General features: G+C 42.2%; 1 protein-coding gene across 1 annotated transcript in view; it reads right to left on the reverse strand.

The window, feature by feature from the left end:
- The window catches only part of ano5a (anoctamin 5a), a 41,610-nt gene extending 26,387 nt beyond the window's left edge, over positions 1-15,223 (reverse strand). The window contains exons 1-2 of the mRNA XM_083654577.1: positions 15,039-15,223; positions 3,555-3,622 (exon numbers count right to left, since the gene is read on the reverse strand). Of these exons, the coding sequence (XP_083510703.1) occupies positions 3,555-3,622; positions 15,039-15,105 (135 nt within the window). The 5' untranslated portion in view covers positions 15,106-15,223. The remainder of the gene's footprint in view (positions 1-3,554; positions 3,623-15,038) is intronic.
- Between the last annotated feature and the right edge of the window lie 5,500 nt (positions 15,224-20,723).

Raw genomic sequence — 20,723 nt, forward strand, 5'->3', positions numbered from 1 at the left:
GTATAGAAGCAAGATGTGTAGAAGCAAGTGTCAAAGTCATTTTCATATACAATACTAGAAATAAAAAGCCATGTATAACCATAATGTATAACCCAGGGTCCTGTTTTTTTTTACTGACTTTTCCAAAATAGACAAATATTTTTCTAAAAACCAATATGCAATATATATCATTGATAGGTCTAACTGAGCTGAAAACATTGATAGGTCACATGGCATGAAGCTGTGTGGGCCATATATGAATGTTGAATATGAATATTGATCAATATTCATTGTTTTTGATTACCATTTCAATGTTTTTGGGCGATTTATGCTTTTGTAACATGGCTGTATTGAAAGATACATGATAAGTGTTTTGGGGTAAAATTCCCAGTAAACAGTCAACATGTATACCTTTATAAACTATCATAAATGTTGTATTTTGAATGTATTGTCATCACATTTATAGTTACATTTGTAGTCAAGGAGAAGGAGAACACATTTGGTTGCATTATTATCCATGGGATATTGGTTATAATGGTGATATTGCCTTTTAAATATAGATTATGTACCAGGCGAGGATAAAAACATTTTTCCTTTAATGTATCTTATTTTACTCTAGAATGGTAATAGATGCAGGTTTACTTACATTGAATTCATATTGCTTAGCTTGTTACCTATCAAAGGAGACCAGAAACATGCATATAGGCCTTATGGTTCCGGAGCTATCATGATGAATTTGGGGGTCTCATTTTGGGCAGGAGACCTGAAAAATATGCTTGTAGTGTTATAAAATGGGTGATAGCAAATGCTGCTTTGCTATCACATCTTTTCTAGCAGTAGGGGTGTACACCTTGTCAAAAATCACTATGAAAGTTAGTCCCCCAAGCTGGTACCAACCAACCCTACTGGCTCACGGCCTAATATGGGCATGTCTGCTGGGCTTTGGGCATGACAGGGAGAGACTATTGTGAGTAAACTGGAGGGAAAAAGTCATCTCAAAAGTTAAGAGCATTAAATGTGCGCTTCAACTGAGATCTATAAAGAAAACCCTCCTGCTACATGCTGGCTGTTGTTTGGTGGTGAGTGTTGAGAGTAACGCACATCCTGATATCTCCGTGTTGGTATCGTTCCCGGACCATCATTTTTCCCTAGTAGGCTATGAGCCGGGATGACCACGCCCTGAACTAATTTGATTGGTCGACGCAACTGCTTCTTCCTGAAAACGTGCGGCAAGTAAAAAAGATGTGGTTAAGGGTTTTCTTATCTAAGCACGACCATAACCAAACCCTAACCCCAACCAAATTGTTGGTTAGGGTACTTGCCTAAATCTGTTTTATGAAAATGTGTGTGGTTTGACCGGGAATTGAACCCCAGTCTTCAGATTGGAAGGCAAGCACCTTAAGGCTACGTTCACAGGGCACCCAAGCCTTGCCTACGCCTTGCCTTTACCCATGCTTTTAAATAGGCGTCCTTTTTAGTCAATGAGGCTGTGTACACAGGGCGCCTTAGTGTGAACCTTGCGTGTACCCACGCCTTGCCTGACCTGCGCCGATTTTATCGTTTAGGCGTGAGTTCTATTTTCAAGCTGACTAGGCGCGTGAAGGCAGACTTCTTCTGTCAAGCCATGAAGGGAAAACGCGACAATATCCGTGGGAAATGGCAAGGGCAACTGAATTTCAAAATAAAATGGAGTTACTACAACAGTGTTGAGCAGAGAGAGAGAGAGAGAGAGAGAGATTGACGGGTGGCTATCACGTGGGGCTTTCTCCCCGTCGGTAAACAAATCTTCAGGAGAGAGAATAGCGACCGAAGAAGCAAGATGGACAATGAAAAGTTAATCCACTTAGTACAACAGCATCCAGTTCTCTATCGGTGAAAACACACCGCACGCGTCTCCTGCACATAAGCTGCGCGGCGCGACCATTTGCGACCTTGTGCGCAGCCAGTTTTCATTAGGACACCATGTTAACAGATCTGTCAGTCCACACTGAATTGCGCGCAGCGCGCCGCTCAGCTCAGCTCAGCTCCGCGGACGCTCAGGGCCGCTCAGCTCAGCCTGGAGTTCTATTTTCCTGCGCGGCCGTCTGCGCCTGTGAGCGACTCTGTCAAGTTGAACAGATCAGATAAGGGCAGACAGGAACTCCGAAACCGGACATTCGTCAAATAAAACCAATTTCAAAGTGAAATAATGTTTATTTACGTTGTTGATTGCCCCTTTGGAAGTGTGAAAAGAGAGAAAGAGCAGTGGGAGCGGCTTCTAGGGGCTCATTGTCTGCGGAGCAACAAGTAGAGAGCTAGGACTCGCCTTCTCTCTACAACAGCACGCACTGGGAAAACGGGAGGAGAACAGACAAATGATGCAATTGCATTTTATAATGAAGGTAGCCATTAACTGTTATCCCAAACATATTACTTTAGATATTTATGTCATCATTTACTTGGCCATGATAAGGAAGACAGGAGATCTGGGGCAAAATATATAGTGGACGAGCAGAGCGCGCAAAGAGAGCTGCGCTCTCTGTGTGGACACTTTAAGCGACTTCTGCGCGGAGGTGCGCTGCGCGGCGCATGCGCGCAATTTTCGCCTCTGGTATGTCCCCAGCGTATGACAGCAGTCACCAAGAAGGAGACCTGGTTATACATATCCAGCATCAATAGCACATTAAATATATCCGATTTATTTTACCTACCCATGATAATTCGGGACAACACGTGACAAAAAAAACACTCGGGAGAGAGGAGAGGCGCTTGTGACTGGCTCAGGTTCTAGGCGTGCAGTGTGATCGCAAAAGCGTGTGATAGGTCAGCTCAAGGTCTGTAGGCGTAGGCGTGGGTTGAGGCAAGGCAAGGTGTAGGTGCCCTGTGTGAACGTAGCGTTAGCCACAGGAGCAAGCACACCCTGAGCTGCACTTTTTTCACACGCTAACCCTAATCTTAAACCAAATTTTTTTAGTTGCCGCACGTTGTCAGGAAGAAGCAGTTGCGGCGACCAATCAAATGAGTTCGGGGGCGTGGTCATCCCGGCCCACACTAGGAAAAAATGATGGTCCGGGAACGATACCAACGCGACGATATCAGGACATCCTGAGGATAACCGTCAGTATACAATAATATAATGAGTGTGGGGGCTATGAAACTCCAAAAAGGTAAAGAAGGACTTAATATGAATAGCCGATTCCCCTGGGACATGATGAACATTCTGTTAGCGTTAACGTGTTTACCTGAAATACGCTGGTGCAGAGGGGAAAAGATGGATCAGCAGAAATGAGCAATCTGTCTTTGAGAGCAAAAGCTTCACAGGTGGGAGTGACAAATAGTCACATTATTTAAATAGCTGGCAGCAGGCAGGCAATATACTTTGAATGATCCAAGAAGATGCAAACTATTCAGGATGTGCATGTGAGCATAAATGGTTATAGAGGAAGTTATACAAGACAAAACAGAGAAATTACTCCTCAGAACTTCTGCAAAATAAAGTAATAAAACACAGAGACAAAGGCCCTATCTTTGTCGAATCTCCTATGTGAATGTGTTGTGTGAGTCAATGTGGTGCATGTGGTTGGTTTGATGTTTACCGGTGATTGTCCCTGCTGGGAGGAGCTGCTGCTGCACGTGGGGTGGAGGTGGTAGCCGTTACTCTCATCTGCAAGACAGTAAGATAGGGAATATAATGCACCGACATATTTAATGAAAATATAGGTTAGCATTTCGAAGGCGTGCAAGGGGAAAGTCTGATTCGATTAAAATGGGATTACTGAGTTAATCATCGCAGAATTCTCACACCACTGTAGTGTAAGAGAAGAACAAAAGCTATCAAAGTGAATGTGAAAGAGATGGATTGGTGGTCATGTAGTTTAGTTTCAGGCAAATGAACAGCTGCCGTGATGTTTGAGGTAGGAGAGGAGCACTGACAGACAGCCAAGGTTCTATATGGTCTATATTTGTACTGGATTTTGTGGTAGCTCTCTCCCACCACAGCCCAGACAGAGTGTGACTTAACAAGAAGACAGAGCCATGCTGTAAAGCTGTTACACTGAGAAAGTGAACGTAACTGAGAAGTTTGGCAAACCCCCTCAATGTGTAGAAAGGTTCAAGGCTGTATGTGTGTGAGGAAACACGGGGGGGAATCTTAGTTTGTCAGTTGCACTGCAAAATAATAATGTTACGGAGCCACAGAGGGACTAAGATTTACATAAACAAATGCCTAGGCAGATGGAAAAGCAAGGCAAACATCACACACTGTAGCCATTACTGGCAAAGGAAGGTTTCAGTCTCAGTCCGTTTTTAAATACACCAGTCATAATTGATGGGTTCCTGATGTTATATTTAGTCTGGACACGCCTGACCTGAAACAAGAGTTTGGACCTTGTAACATTGTAACAATGTAACCCCTCTCTGTCTCTTCTTTTATTTCACACAGTGCCAGCAGGTTGCCAGACCTTTTATTTTTCTTTTGTTGGGACAGAATTTTTACTCTCTTTTATTTATGGAATGTTTGACTAAGCGCTTGATATTGTCTTGACAGTATGTAACAGTTCTGAATTTTCAATGTATTTAGAATGTGAAAAATCAACGTTGCTTGTTATGTTATCGTTTGTATACACAGGAGCAAAACATACCTACCTACCTCTAATATTTGAGTTATGGTGGATGGGGAAGGTTTAGATGAGTCTGTTTTCTATTAGAATAATCACCTATGCACCTCAATATATTAAAAAATCACCTTCTAGCCTTTCATAAAAAACAGTAAAGTAATCAGGCTTTTTTATTACTTATGAATGGGACAAAATCACTTTAATGGCTGGGCAGGGTGTTGATTAGGACTGTTGTGATTGCTTCCTAAGAAATGTTGGTCTCTCACAGCAACCGAGACTGCCTCCCTAACAGTTGGCACATTTTTACACAGTCGGTTACAGTAATGGAGATCAGATTAGCTACAGCAGGAGTTGCTTTACGTCTAAGTAGCCTTCACAGTCAAACCTTTGTTCAAGAGAGAGCAGCTGATCACAGTGGAAATGCCACAAGCAGAGTGGTCCACTGATATGGGTTTTCAATGGCTGATGCCGGTATTTAGAGAGCAGGCCAGTGTGGCCGATGGTTGATATATAATGCCGATATGCTTTTATGTCTTGTTTTCAATAACAACAACTAATGAGACACAAAATGTCTTAACTTAAATTAACATTTATGTTAATGTCTGCAATGTCTTTGTTTGCTTAAGTCGATCTGCAGTGCACTCTGTCTGCAGTGCACTTATTTGAAATAAAAACAATATCAACTAAATACATGTCCACTAGTGCACTTAACAGCATTCATCAGCAGATAACAAAAATGTGTAAATACTTGCATAAATGTAAAATATATAAATAAAAATGAAAAATAAATGAATAATGTTAGTGTAATGCACACCATAGCAGCATCTCTTTGTTTTTAGTCCATCCCAGACATGCATGGAACAAAGGTGAGACACGCACAATCCAAAACCTGTATAGGGCAGGTGCAGAGCTTGAGGCAGGAATAATAGAAAAATTAATAAAGCTCGCACACTGCAAAGGCTCCAGTTAGGTGTGTTTTATTTGACACCGGTGGTTACGTTTCGGGCAGCATGCCCTTCCTCAGACTTTGCAGGCTTTGCAGTGTGCGAGCTTTATTTATTTTTCATCCCAGACATGCAGACATTTTTTGTTTGTTTATCGGCCTCACGGCCGCAGGTTATGCCAGTTATCTCAAAATGGCTGCAAAATGGCATTAATCGGTCTATCACTAGCCACAAGGCTAACTCATGATTGACGGTCAGCATCAACAGGGTTGAATCATTGACAGTGGTACTGGTGGTGTAGTTAAGAATGTCATATGGAACCGACCTGGGATGGCTAGGCTAATTCCAGGTGAAGGCTAGGTTCAAGGCTAAGGATGTCCAAAGTCCGGCCCGGGGGCCAATTGCGGCCCTCAGGCTGATTTTGAGTGGCCTTCCTCGGCTTGTCTCTCAAAATATACTATATGTGGCCCTCCACACAGTATTGGTTATTCAAGCAAGTTCAATTTGCATTTTTTCCCCATTCTGAATGGGAAAAAAATGCAAATTGAACTGTAATGGTAGTGCTGTCATCGTTAGGTGAATGATTCACCTAACGATGACAGCACTACGATACAACTTGTACAAGCACCAAGTAGGAACAGCACAGGCAGAACTAATGTTTCAGATGGTAAACAAAATCCTTCAAGTACAACTGTATGTGATTTTTTATTTTATTTTGTATTTTTTATAACCCATATCATATGATGCGAGAAGCAGCTGGCCCCCCGGCATTTTCACATGATCTAATCTGGCCCCCATTCAAAAAAGTTTGGACACCCCTGGGCTAGGTTAGGTTGATGGAAGGCATTAGATGGTGAGGTAAACTAGAGTTGTGCGGTGGTAGCATAGAGGGGGGTGTTTCCAATCCAGGATGCTGGATTACACCATTAAGCCTTCTTGAGGTGTCGTGGGCCTAACTTAACGAAACCACGGTGAAGGAAGGTGCCCACTTGAGAACCCCAGTGACATGCTTCACTTCTACTGCTGTTGGCTCGGGTAGGTCACTGGAGATTGGTCCATCTGAGGAATGACTCTGTAGATCTATGACGGTGTAGCCCGATGTCTCCTCTGGTGTTGCATCTGATGGTGGTTATATGGTGGTTTGCTTGTTTTTAAGCTGTATTGGGCTTCTACATGTGTTTTAGATTGAATTTTGGCACAAGAGATAGTAACATCTTGTCCTGTGTATTAATGAATACTCTCGTCTTCGTTTTTTACCCAGACAACAAGAGGGCAAAACACAGATACATCTATTATTTACCTAGAGAAATATTGACAGGGAATGTGCAACTCAGCTATATTGCTAATAAAAGGTAAAACCATCTGAGTTGTAAAACCGCTATAAGAAATGCCACTGGTGTATAATATTGTTAGAAGAGATATCTAATCTCAAAGTTATTTCTCTACTCAGTCTTTTCCATATGAGAGTGACCTTTTTGCATCTATGCCTATACTGACGTTTGGGCCTGTACTTTATATTTTCACCATCTGCAGCATCTGTAAGGATGTGATACTCCGGAGCCTCAGCGGTTTCGCTCAGCTGTGTAAAACACTGGGTTGGTCTATCTGCTTTCCTGTGGCAGGAAACTCCAGCCCTCTGTCAGCACATCATTCAAAGGAACTCAGGTAAAACTGAAAATTAAGAGTTGCAAGGTTACAGGAGACTTTGACTTCTGATGTTCTTTAATCAATCACCTCACTTAAAAAAAAACACAGTACACAACACACAAGTCACAAGTTCCTAAAACCCCAACCACCTAACCCCAACAATAAATAGGACACACACACAAACACATGCGTGCGAGTGCAGACACGCACGCCGCGCGCGCACACACCACCACCAACCCACAAAAATACAGTTAAATGCGTACTACAATGAAACCCTCTGCTCCGACTGAACATAATGCACTGCCTAAACACCAAACCTTTGTCAAAGTTACATCAGTTAGAGAACTAGAAGGGCACAGAGACCTCTGCCAAGGCCAACAGCTGCTATGATACACAAATGTTGTGTCGGCTCAGATGTAATGGGTTCTTCCTTGGCCCACGCTAAAAACCCTTCCAGCAAGTTTCATGAAAATTGGCCAAGTAGTTTTTCCGTCATCGGCTAACAGACAAACAAACAGACAAACAGACAGACAGAGGCAGTGGCACTGAAAACAGGGTTAACCACACCTTCAACAACATTAAATCGATCAACATCAAGGTTCATTACTGCTACAACACTGAGCATTTTATAATGACAACTAGTTTAGCAGGCTTTACAGAAACTCACAGACAACTATTAAAATGAGAGGTTTGATTGTGTGAACGCTTCCTCAACTGTGCTGTGTTGTTAGTTGCAATTGCAGATGACAGAAATCCACCGACTGCAACGCTGGTTAGAAAATATGTTGTTTTCACTTGTCGAGAGCTGGAGGCTGGAGGCTGGAGGCAGCTGGAGGCTCCGCCTCCAGCTGCCTTGTAATTACTTAATGTAATTACTTAATTACTGCCTTGTAATTCTCTGTGCAGGAAAAAGCCTAAATTCAAACCCTTTCAATGAGCCATGTCTATTATATAGATATTAGATATATAGATATTAATATGTCTATTTACAAAAGCTTTGAATGCCTTGATTTTTATTTCCCAAATTCACAAACTTTCAAGGCTTTCGAGGACCCCTGTGAAAACATAACCTCCGGTACCTTGGCATTTTTAAAATTAATACACAGGACAAGATGTTACTATCCCTTGTGCCAAAATCCGAGGAAAAACACATTTAGAAGCCCAATCCAGAATAAAACAAGCTAACAGGCTAACAAACTAATAAACAAGACACAAATCACCAGTTACCTACCCTAGCCAACAGCAGTATGAAGCATGTCATTGGGGTTTTCAAGTGGGCACCTTCCTTCACCGATGTTAGAGGTAACAACAAACTCCTGGCACCAACATGCTGATTCACACACATATCAAACACTATGAAGTTGATTTCATCTTTATTCACAGTAAGAATAAGTGTTGATGCATCCATGAAATATTCAGATATTCAATGTTTTTTCAATGTCCGATCTCCTACACCACCATACCCCCTCCAGAGCACTACGGTCAGCCGACCACCTGCTTTTGGAGGTGCCCAGGTCCAGGTTAAAAACCAGGGGGCACAGAGCCTTTGCAGTAGCAGCCCCTAGACTCTGGAACTGCCTCCCTCTCCGCATCCGTGCAGCTCAGACTCTGGACACTTTCAAGTCCCACCTGAAGACCCACCTTTTTGAACTAGCCTTTAAATAAAGCCCTCAGCCACCTTTTTAATCTTCTTTTGCTTTCCTATGCTTGATGTATTTTAACCGTGTAGCTTAGTCAATGTCTTTTAACTCTTCTACTTATTTTATTATATTTTTAACGCTTTTATATAGCGTATATCATTTGTTTATGCCTTCTTGCACTTTATGTGAAGCACTTTGGTTGCGGCTCAGCCGCTTGTAAATGTGCTATATAAATAAAATGGACTTGACTTGACTTGACTTGTTTATCTGCATGGGCCTGACTGGCCAATATGTGGTTTGGCAGAATGATGCTTAATCCCCACTATGTGCACGTAAAGGCTATCTGCTGTTTGTTCATGTTTGGAGCAGTAGTTTATTTATGTTTGGAGCAGTAGTTTATTTATGTTTGGAGCAGTAGTTTATTTATGTTTGGAGCAGTAGTTGAGTACAGTAAATCTACAGTTTTGTTTGTTCATGTTTGGAGCAGTAGTTTATTTATGTTTGGAGCAGTAGTTGAGTACAGTGAACAATACAGTTTGCAACTGGACTGGGATTTTAATGTTTCCTTTTGAGTTGACTGTAACAGATACTGTAAACGCGAGTTTTCAATGTACACTGAAACAGTATCTGAAGAGCTCATGTTCTCATTAGTGACCATAATGCTCTTGTGTGTATGTGTGTGGGGGTGGGGGGATGTGTAGGTCTGTGGGTATCTGAGTATGTAGGAGTAGGTCTGTGGGTATCTGAATATGTACAGTAGGTCTGTGGGTATCTGAGTATGTAGGTCTGTGGGTATCTGAGTATGTAGGTCTGTGGGTATCTGAGTATGTAGGTCTGTGGGTATCTGAGTATGTAGGTCTGTGGGTATCTGAGTGTGTAGGTCTGTGGGTATCTGAGTGTGTAGGTCTGTGGGTATCTGAGTATGTAGGAGTAGGTCTGTGGGTATCTGAATATGTACAGTAGGTCTGTGGGTATCTGAGTATGTAGGTCTGTGGGTATCTGAATATGTACAGTAGGTCTGTGGGTATCTGAGTATGTAGGTCTGTGGGTATCTGAATATGTAGGTCTGTGGGTATCTGAGTATGTAGGTCTGTGGGTATCTGAGTATGTAGGTCTGTGGGTATCTGAGTATGTAGGTCTGTGGGTATCTGAGTATGTAGGTCTGTGGGTATCTGAGTGTGTAGGTCTGTGGGTATCTGAGTATGTAGGTCTGTGGGTATCTGAGTATGTAGGTCTGTGGGTATCTGAGTATGTAGGTCTGTGGGTATCTGAGTATGTAGGTCTGTGGGTATCTGAGTGTGTAGGTCTGTGGGTATCTGAGTATGTAGGAGTAGGTCTGTGGGTATCTGAGTATGTAGGTCTGTGGGTATCTGAGTATGTAGGTCTGTGGGTAGGTCTGTGGGTGTCTGAGTATGTAGGTCTGTGGGTATCTGAGTATGTAGGTCTGTGGGTATCTGAGTATGTATGTCTGTGGGTATCTGAGTGTGTAGGTCTGTGAGTATCTGAGTGTGTAGGTCTGTGGGTATTTGAGTATGTAGGTCTGTGGGTATCTGAGTGTGTAGGTCTGTGGGTATCTGAGTATGTAGGTCTGTGGGTATCTGAGTATGTAGGTCTGTGCGTATCTGAGTGTCTGTGGGTATTTGAGTATGTAGGTATGTGGGTATCTGAGTATGTAGGTCTGTGGGTATCTGAGTGTCTGTGAGTATCTGAGTATGTAGGTCTGTTGGTATCTGAGTGTCTGTGGGTATTTGAGTATGTAGGTCTGTGGGTATCTGAGTATGTAGGTCTGTGGGTATCTGAGTGTCTGTGGGTATCTGAGTATGTAGGTCTGTGGGTAGGTCTGTGGGTGTCTGAGTATGTAGGTCTGTGGGTATCTGAGTGTGTAGGTCTGTGGGTATCTGAGTATGTAGGTCTGTGGGTATCTGAGTATGTAGGTCTGTGGGTATCTGAGTATGTAGGTCTGTGGGTATCTGAGTGTGTAGGTCTGTGGGTATCTGAGTATGTAGGTCTGTGGGTATCTGAGTATGTAGGTCTGTGGGTATCTGAGTGTGTAGGTCTGTGGGTATCTGAGTGTGTAGGTCTGTGGGTAGGTCTGTGGGTGTCTGAGTATGTAGGTCTGTGGGTATCTGAGTATGTAGTTCTGTGGGTATCTGAGTGTGTAGGTCTGTGGGTATCTGAGTATGTAGGTCTGTGGGTATCTGAGTATGTAGGTCTGTGGGTATCTGAATGTCTGTGGGTATTTGAGTATGTAGGTCTGTGGGTATCTGAGTATGTAGGTCTGTGGGTATCTGAGTGTCTGTGGGTATCTGAGTATGTAGGTCTGTGGGTATCTGAGTGTCTGTGGGTATCTGAGTATGTAGGTCTGTGGGTATCTGAGTGTCTGTGGGTATCTGAGTATGTAGGTCTGTGGGTATCTGAGTGTGTAGGTCTAAGTGGGAGAGCAGTGTGGGTGAGTGTGGGTAAACTCGCCGTTTTATGTCGATTATCTTTTGTGTGTGCGCTCCATCCTTGTTGTTTACTGTATATTTTATTGTATATCTGTGTTTAGAACACGGCTCTCTTGAATACTCGATTCTGATTGGTCAATCAACAAGATTCACCGGTCATTATTTCTCGACAACCGACCGCTGCTCTGCCACACCTGGATTAATCAGTTGATAAGAGCCTTTTGTCAGCAGACACTACTAATTAGGCCAACCAGGGGCCTGTACTACGAAGCTAGTTTAACAGATCCGCGATAAGTCCCTTTGATCTGGTTTGACTGAACAGGATCAAAGCTATCTAGTTTAAGGATACTACGACGCTGGTTTTCTAGTCGATAACTGAAGCTGGGATCTGCCTGTGCACGCGCACGTTTTTCGCTCGTGCACAGGCGCGCGTCCACGCGAAAGAGGTGCGCTAGCCAATCACATTATGAACAGCTGAGTTGATCCACGCCCACACCCATTTCCACACCCATTTCCTCGTTCCATGAAAGCGCAGTGCATGATCAGAGTTTTAGCGGATATTTAATGTATCCGCGATTTAATGTCAGAATGAAAATCCGCATTGGATAGTCTGCTGAAGGGCTGTCTAAAGCAGCAGCTTGTATTCACATCAGTCATTTGATTTACTTTGATCAGCGATTTCTGTCTGATACAGCTGCATTGATACAGCAGCAACAAATGTAAATGTGTAATCTCAGTCTATACATTTCCACAATCTGTAAGCCTATTTAGACCATAGATTTAGAAACGCATGCTCAATGAATAATGATCTCTATCACTCATGTGTGTGGTTGCACTGATCGAATAATTCATATATAAAATAGCCTAGTATAAAGCCTAATAGCCTCCTATAAAAGAGAAAACTGCTGAACTGAATTGAGACGATGCGGGCATAGTTATCATTGATAAAAACTAGCCTATTTTTGCTCATATATTGGCATACAGCCTACAGGACACAGTTCCAGCTGAAAGATGCAAGAATAGCCTGCATATTTAGTATTGGGGCTATCCCATATTTATATTATATGTATAGGCTTTTCTGGCATGTAGGAGAATATCACCCTCACTCCATTTGAGGGTCCGTTCATGATATGCGCCGCGGTGATTAATAGTGATCATATTTCTCCACGCATCGTTGAGCTGTTAAGACATAAAGTGGTAAGTAGACTTAATTTAATTATGTAGCCTACAGAGCCACGAATGTTTTGCTTGTTCTATTCTCAGTTGACTGCAATCTATTTTTCATATGGCGATCTTATGAATGGTGAGTGACTCCAGAGAGCCGATATTATATGGGTCTCTCATGGATTTTGATCTTATCCTCTGAAGCTAACCTGGTCGCGACCAGGTTAGCTTTGCAGCGTCAGTTGCCATGGTGATTGAAAGTTAACTTGCTTTGTAGTACGGCTAAACCAGGTTTAAACTCAAACTTACTCGGATAAGGCATTAAACTAGCTTCGTAGTACAGGCTACAGTTGCAGCTGTGGTGTCTTGTGTGCCAATTATGAATGAAACTGCTTTGTCGTTGAAAACGCTATTAAAAAATCTATTTGAATAATTATTTTTGTCAGATTATTGAATGATTTAGTTGTAGGCCGTGTTCTAAGCGGGATAATGGATAGTGAGCCGGTGATTACTGGAAATAATGACCTTCAGGTGAATGATCAATATCACCTGTCGGTCATTATTTCGCCAGTAATCACCGGCTCACTATCCATTATCCCTTACTTAATATTTACCCTATAACATCTAGGGACAAACATTGCAAATTAGCTTAGGCTAGAAATGTTATGATATATGACATAAGACTGTTTCCTGCAAATACTCTAAGTTTATGTATCTGTCCCTATACAAATAAACATCAAACAAACAAACAAACAAACAAACAAACAAACATCTTTAGAAGATGGAAATCAAAGTTGCTGGTATTGTTTGAATCAGGAGCAAAACATACGTAATGCTACTGTATATTCTGAGTTATGGTAGGATGAGAGAGTTTAGAGGAGGCTGTTTTCCACCAGCAATCCCACTCAAAGATCATCTAGATTTGGACTTTTAATTCATTGCGTGGAAGCACTGATTTAACCATTATCTCAATCTGCACACACACACACACACACACACACACACACACACACACACACACACACACACACACACACACACACACACACACACACACACACACACACACACACACACACACACACACACACACAGTAACCTTGTTCGTGAATCATGATATTCCCACTTGAGTCTCGGACAGTATGACAGTATGGTACAACAATGTGATTCTCATCTACAGATGAAACAGTACACTTTAAGTCGATTAGTAGGAGGAGAGGAAAAGGCTGATTCACCTTCCATTCAACAACACCATAAATGGCTGAAAACACTGCCTCCTTTTCTAGACGTTACAACTGGCCCAAAGCAGAGGGTTTTAATTCACAGAGGGTTTTGGTGACAGTGCAGAGAGAGGCTGCCTGTCGGCTACAGTAAGTGACAGAGTTTTTCCAGTGAGCCAGGCCAGCTGTCGGGTGCTTTATAGACATGTGACTGAGACTGGCTAGGTCATCTACCTTGAAAATAAACCCAGAATTGTGAAGCTATAAGGGGAAACGTGTGAATACCTTTTTAAAAAGAGTTTAGCAAAAGAAAAACGTCCTCGTGTGAAAGGGAAGGTGGGGAAGTAACCACTGTGATGTTATTAGCACAGTAACTTAGTCTACAAATATAATACCAGCTGCCCTGGGAAGGAATGCCAACAAGACATGTCAAGCAGCAAGCTAAGTTCCAAATGTGCTCAACACTTTGCTGAAGCAGGAATGGGTTATAGAGGTTAGAAAATGTGTCATCTTGATCTAGTTTTACTGTGATATTTGTATAAACGTTACTTAAATGTATTGTAGGCTAGTAGGCCTACTATTAGCCTAGCCTAACTTAGTTCTTCCCAGGTGTGATCAGAATCAGAATCAGAATCAGAAGTGATGATAGGCTATGTCAATTTTGGGACATAGCAAGTTCAATGTCATCTTAATTGATCTACAGCCTTAAAGGAACACTCCGCCCATTTTCAACCAGCATTGTATCATTAGAACATCAGTAGTATATCAGAAAACTGTAAACTGTTTTGAAGTCTGTCATTTAATTTGACAGTTATTGAGTGTTAAAGTGTGGACCAGTGACATCACTGGTCCACACTAACTCAAATTAATAACTCATTAACTCAAATCAACTCTCAATAACTGTCAAACTAGATGAATGATGAATAGTTTGACAGTTATTGAGAGTTGATTTGAGTTAATGAGTTATTGATTTGAGTTAGTGTGTGGACCAGTGATGTCACTGGTCCACACTTTAACACTCAATAACTGTCAAATTAAATGACAGACTTGAAAACCGTTTACAGTTTTCTGATATACTACTGATGTTCTAATGATACAATGCTGGTTGAAAATGGGCAGAGTGTTCCTTTAAATTAAATGGTAATGGTTAATTTGTTTTCAATTAAGCAATCATTAAATTATTAGCACAGTAGCCTAATCATTAAATGATTACTATTGAATGAACACTACAATAAGGTAGGCCTACATTAAATTGTAATGTAGGCCTACATTAAATTTTAATGTAGGCCTACCTTATTGTAGTGTTGTTACCAATTAACTAACTCAATAACACTCAACAAAGTGACAGGTTAGTGAAGGGAAATGTTTCTGTCCACAGGCTGTGGGCAGCTTGCCTACTCACCAGTGAAAGACTCTGCTGGGCTCATCTCAATTAAACTCGCATCTCCGGTCCTTCCTATTCGGTGCATGTTGTTGCAAAAGCCGCTCCTCGTCTAAAGCACGTTATTTCTGTCCAGCCTGTAACTCTAAAAACACTAGTTTGCTTTTCTGCTCATTTCAGGGAGCAGCCTGGCTGCCGCGCTGCTCTTCACCCACACACACACACCCACCCACACACACACGCTGACTGACTGACTGACTGACTGAACTGCTGCATCACTTCGACCCTCAGAGCAGACCGCTCGCTGCTCGTTAAAGGGGCGGGGCTACATGACTCACAAACCAATGGCATCTGCCTGCTTGAAAGCATGTGGAGATCTAGGCCTAAATATGGGTTAGCACAGTAAATCAGTGCATCTGTTCATTTCAGGTTCAAATTGGGTAGGCTAAATAGAATAGTCTACATTTTAAGTTTGGAAAAGTGAATCGGGCCACATATTTGGATGGTCCAATGCTGTCTTTTTTTAGGGTTATTTTTTTGTCATCTAATAATTGAGTAGGCCTGTCTGTCAACAACAGCAAATGTAGACTGCAGTATTGTAACATCTGCAATACGTGATGGAGTTTGATTTATGCAAAATAGTAGTACCAGGTTATGCAAACACACGGGTCAACCTGGAGTCTCATCTTTATTTCAATTCCCAGATAAAGCAATTTTGCTTATTTAGGCCTAGAGTGAAATGGTTTGGCAAAATACCAACAGTCAAAGCATCCCAGGCTGGTAGACCCAGTGTAAAACATACTCCTTTACTCCTCTGAGAAGAGTTGTTACCTCCAGGACATAAACTCTTCAGGCTCCTCCCCCATGCAGTACCAGGACTTTCCATCACAGGGACAGCTTCTACCCAACTGCTATCCGCCTCTTCAATGAGACCCGAAAGCCGCCCAAAATAAGGAATTTGACACCCCCTCCACCCCCTGATACCCCCTGAGCAATGTGGCTCTGCATTGACTCACTATGAATCTTGAATCTTTGAAATGACTATAGGCATCTCGCAGACTCGCACGCTACGCGCACTCTATTCCGATCGCATACGCAGCTCGGCTGCTGCGTGGCCTCGCCTGCTCTATTGGCATGCGCAGCGCACATTTGCACAACTTTGCATCATTGATGACATCACTCACTGATGACATCATCAGTGATGTCACAATTGCATGTCACTGATGATGTCATCGACAATGATGTCACAATGTCTATGACAAAATTGAGAAGGGAGCTCCTTGAATTTTACAAAAGTAGTATTTAATCCCGAAGTAATATATTCGTGTACACAGCAGTGTTACAGACAGAATATATCTTCAAAGATTTTTGAAGATATATTCTGTCTGTAACACTGCTGTGTACACGAATATATTACTTCGGGATTAAATACTACTTTTGTAAAATTCAAGGAGCTCCCTTCTCAATTTTGTTTAGTACTTTGCCTGCTGAGCTGCCTTGGTCCACAACTCTGTGCTCCCACAATGTCTATGACATCATCAGTGATGACGTCACCGCAGAACACTACTTACTCTCTTTTATATACATAAAAAAAAAGGATTGAAGCAGAAGAAAGTGATAGTTGATTTCTCTATTGCTGACAAAAATGTGTTATTGTAAGTCGCTTTGGATAAAAGCGTCTGCCAAATGACATAATGTAATGTAATGTAATGTAATGTAAGAAAGTGTAGCCCATATGCCTGTTTTTGTAATGGCTAGGGAGAAAACGATGGAGAGTGAAGCTTGTAGCTACTCCAAGAAGTCATCGTTATTATGCATTCTCTGTAGTGAAATTCTATCCAAATTGAATCTTTCTTTTACTGCGGAACCCTACTATTTTAAGGGCCCCGGACCCCCGGACCCCCCACTGGGCACCTCTGGTTAACCATCATCACACAGAAGTTAGTCTACAAGGAATAATTGCGATTTGAGAATCAAAGCAGACCCTGTTGAACATTGAAAGGCAAAAATCTTAAATGTCACAGGCCCATGGGACCTTCAGCCAATCAGCTGAATGTGTCTTTTGGGCAGGCACTGCTCTCAGTCTCATGTCTGTATTAATGACAGACGACCCAGGCAGGGGTCTGTGTCTGCTCCTCCCAGCCACACCCCTCTTCTTAAAGCTCCAGTCCGCTCACATTTAGTAGCAGCGGCCCCCTCTTTGCCCTTCAAGTGGTTGACACAGTCCCGCACTGCTGTAATTATGTGCTCCCTCTCTGTGGGGTGTGGCAGTGTGCAGAAATACAGCTGCTTATTTACCAGACCACTTTTTCCTCAGCCTCATATCACCTCCCATTCTTGACATGTGGCCCTTGGGTGTGTGCACTGCTCCAGCTCCTCAGAGAACCAGGTTTCCCAAATGAATGGTCAAATCTTCTCTAATAACAAGGTGCAGATGGCCACCCATTTGACAGGTTTGTTTTTCTTTCTTAAAACACACAGTGGTAGTTTTAGTGTTTTGGAGGCTCCCGGCAAAGAAAAGAGGCCCTTCTCCATTTTGCTTAGCGCATTCATAGCTCGTTCTTTCTTAAATCACTTGCACGTGCAATGAGAATTCATCGCATTTACCAATTTTCTGATTATGGTCCAGAGCGGTCGTACGAGTCGTTCTCCAAAGGGGAGGAATGTTGTTGACTAATAGATTGTATCTCTATCACTTTGAAGTGATATGCAGCCTGCAGATCTGCATTTATAAGAGATTTTGGACATCTATGCCTTATGTTTTATGTTTTCACTCTGCGAGGAAATGATTATATGCTGTCAAATCCAGATATTTTCCACTGCATGAGGAAAGTGGCTTATAGATGCACAAAATGAGTCAGACTCATTCAAGCATTAAGCATTGATTACATCGTCAAGAATATTTTAGTGTACTTCCATTCAAGAAACCACTATGGTGCTTTAATTTTCATGGCTCTTCTCAAAATGTGGTTTGGTCAGTGTAGTTCCAACCTTGGGTCAGTCAATAATTGGTGAGTTTAGCCTACTTGAAATATGAGTGAAATTGTATAAGCATCTTTGTATGGGATAATGAAAGGACAGATAGACCATATTTCTGTTGTCTACTTTCCTCAGAATTAGGCTTAGAAGTTATATCTTTAATATAGTAACTGTAGGATAATTGTAATGTTTTTACTCAATGCAGTGCACAAATATATTAACTACAATACGCAATAAATACAAGTTACACAATGTACCAGGCCTGGAATTCATTCTTTTTTATGATGATGTGAAACCAGAGTGGAGAGCATTGTAAGCACTGTTAATCAAAAAGGCTGGTGATATGCAGTGGAGGGTTTTACATGGAATATGGCTGTTAACGCTTTTATTTCCATGATAAACCCCAATGTTACTTATGGCTGTCCTTATTGTGCACAGAGGGGAACAGTCGTACACTGTGTCATGGAGTGTTCTAGGCTGGTGCTGCTGTTCCTCCTGCTAGAAATACTCTTCAGCAGCTAGAAGGTCCTGGGTTCGATTCCCACCTGGGACACTGTGAGCGCTGAAGGAATGCGTGCCCGTCCGCATGTCCTCGAGTGCCCACCGCCCGGGTGGGGTCGTCAAAAAGGGCCTTTCTGTGTGGAGTTTGCATGTTCTCCCCGTGCCCCCTGGGGGTTTCCTTCATATAGGAACCCCACACCAAAAACATGCAATATCCTGATTGCTGATGTGGTGCCTCCTCTGGTCTTTAGGGGTGCCTGTTCGGAGGGAGGGGAACTCGTTCGAATAGCGTGATCCTCCCACGTGCTATGTCCTACCGGTGAAGCTTCCCTGTCAGGTGAAAAGAAGCGGCTGGCTAACTGCCCATGTCTTGGAGGAAGCAAGAAGCCAGTTTCGGCTCTCCCCAGATCGGCCAGATCGGCAGAGGGTGGAGCAGCAACCAGGATTCGTTTTTTTCTAAAGAAAAGTAAATGTCAGCTTTATAACTGTTTTAGGTAGAGCAAAAATGCTGGTGTATGTAGGAACAAGGTATAATCCATGGAGCATGGTGTTGTATGTCTGTTCATTAAGATAAAGGCCAGATTGAAAATAGATTTTAATTATTATAAAGCAATAATGATTTCATCAGTGTCTGGGGTTATAGAGGAGTGGTGTGTTCTATTGATGAAGGTGTGCTAGTATTGGGAGCGGAGGCTGAGCTGAGCTGAGCTGATGTGTGTGTGTGTGTGTGTGTGTGTTCTGTTATTTTGTTGGTTTAAGTTGATCGTCATGTTTGTGAAAATTGAGAAACTAACTGTGCAGTTGGATTTGTAAAACAGATTTTTTTTAAGTGTTGTTAAATCTCAACTCTGGCTCTGTGTGTGTGTGTGTGTGTCTCTCTCTCTCTCTCTCTCAAATACAGCAACAGCGACCTCTGGCTGTGGCGACCGTACACTAAAAGGCGCGGCAATTCGACGATATTGTCCACACAGGCTTGCTTGAAAACTGCCTTGAAGTAGCTTGCTTGTTTTTTTTCAGATGGTGAAGTGAGCAGCAGGGGTCCATGCATCCCATCGCTGCTGATGTAGCAGTTGAGTTGGAAAATACTGCTGTCCAAGGTGCTGAAACTCTCTCTCTCTCTCTCTCTCTCTCTCTCTCTCTCTCTCCCTCTCTCTCTCTCTCTCTCTCTCTCTCTCTCCCTCTCTCTCTCTCTCTGCAGACATGGACTGTCTTGCTCGCATGCTGCATTTCTATCTGAATAATCCTCACAGAAAATGATTGTAGTACTTAGTTGATCAACTCTAGAAAGTAAATCCCTTGTAAACTCCTCTAGGAATAATATTTTAGTAGCCTAATATTATAGCCTACTGATGTCTGAGGAGGCTGGAAATACCACAAATTATGATAAGTCATAATTATGACAAGTCATTCATTGCTAATCACAGCAAGTAGGTTTTGTCCGGCCATTTAGTATAGCCCCTATTTATAATGCATTGATGAAGAATAAAATAGAACTATATGCACCATTAACCCAATGGGACCCAAACCATTATTTATTTGATTTCTTATTGATAGATGTATTTATTATTGTTTATTTTTTGTTTATTTATATATTATTGTTATTTTAGTTGGGTTAATAATGTTGCTGTTTCTGTTAAAAACAAAATCTATTTAACTATTAGTAATCATTGTGAATAATAACTATTATACATTCATGTTGATTCTGAAACACACACACACACACACACACACACACACACACACACACACACACACACACACACACACACACACACACACACACACACACACACACACACACACACACACACACACACACACACACACACACACACACACACACACACACACACACACACACACACACACACACACACACACACACACACACACACACACACACAAAATTAGGCATGATGAGGTCACAATCGTGACTGCCTCGACTGCAATAATTAAAACCAGACAGGAGAGGGAGCCACTGAGATGCTGTTGGATCCAAGTTCCTGAGTGCATGCTTCTGCTTCCTCAGTACATACATCCCTCTGCTACATTTCATGTAGGTGGTTTGTCTTCTATGAACAGCATGTGAAAAAAAAGAATAAAAAAACGTGTTACTTTTGTTGGACTAAACAACTTCAGCTAGGCATTCATCTCTATGACACATCGAATGTAAAGCTGATCATTTAGTTAATGCCTATAGAGCACTGACTCAGAAGCGTCATTAAA

Source organism: Poromitra crassiceps (genome assembly GCF_964638095.1).
Source record: "Poromitra crassiceps genome assembly, chromosome: 18".
In the NCBI taxonomy this organism is placed as follows: domain Eukaryota; kingdom Metazoa; phylum Chordata; class Actinopteri; order Beryciformes; family Melamphaidae; genus Poromitra; species Poromitra crassiceps.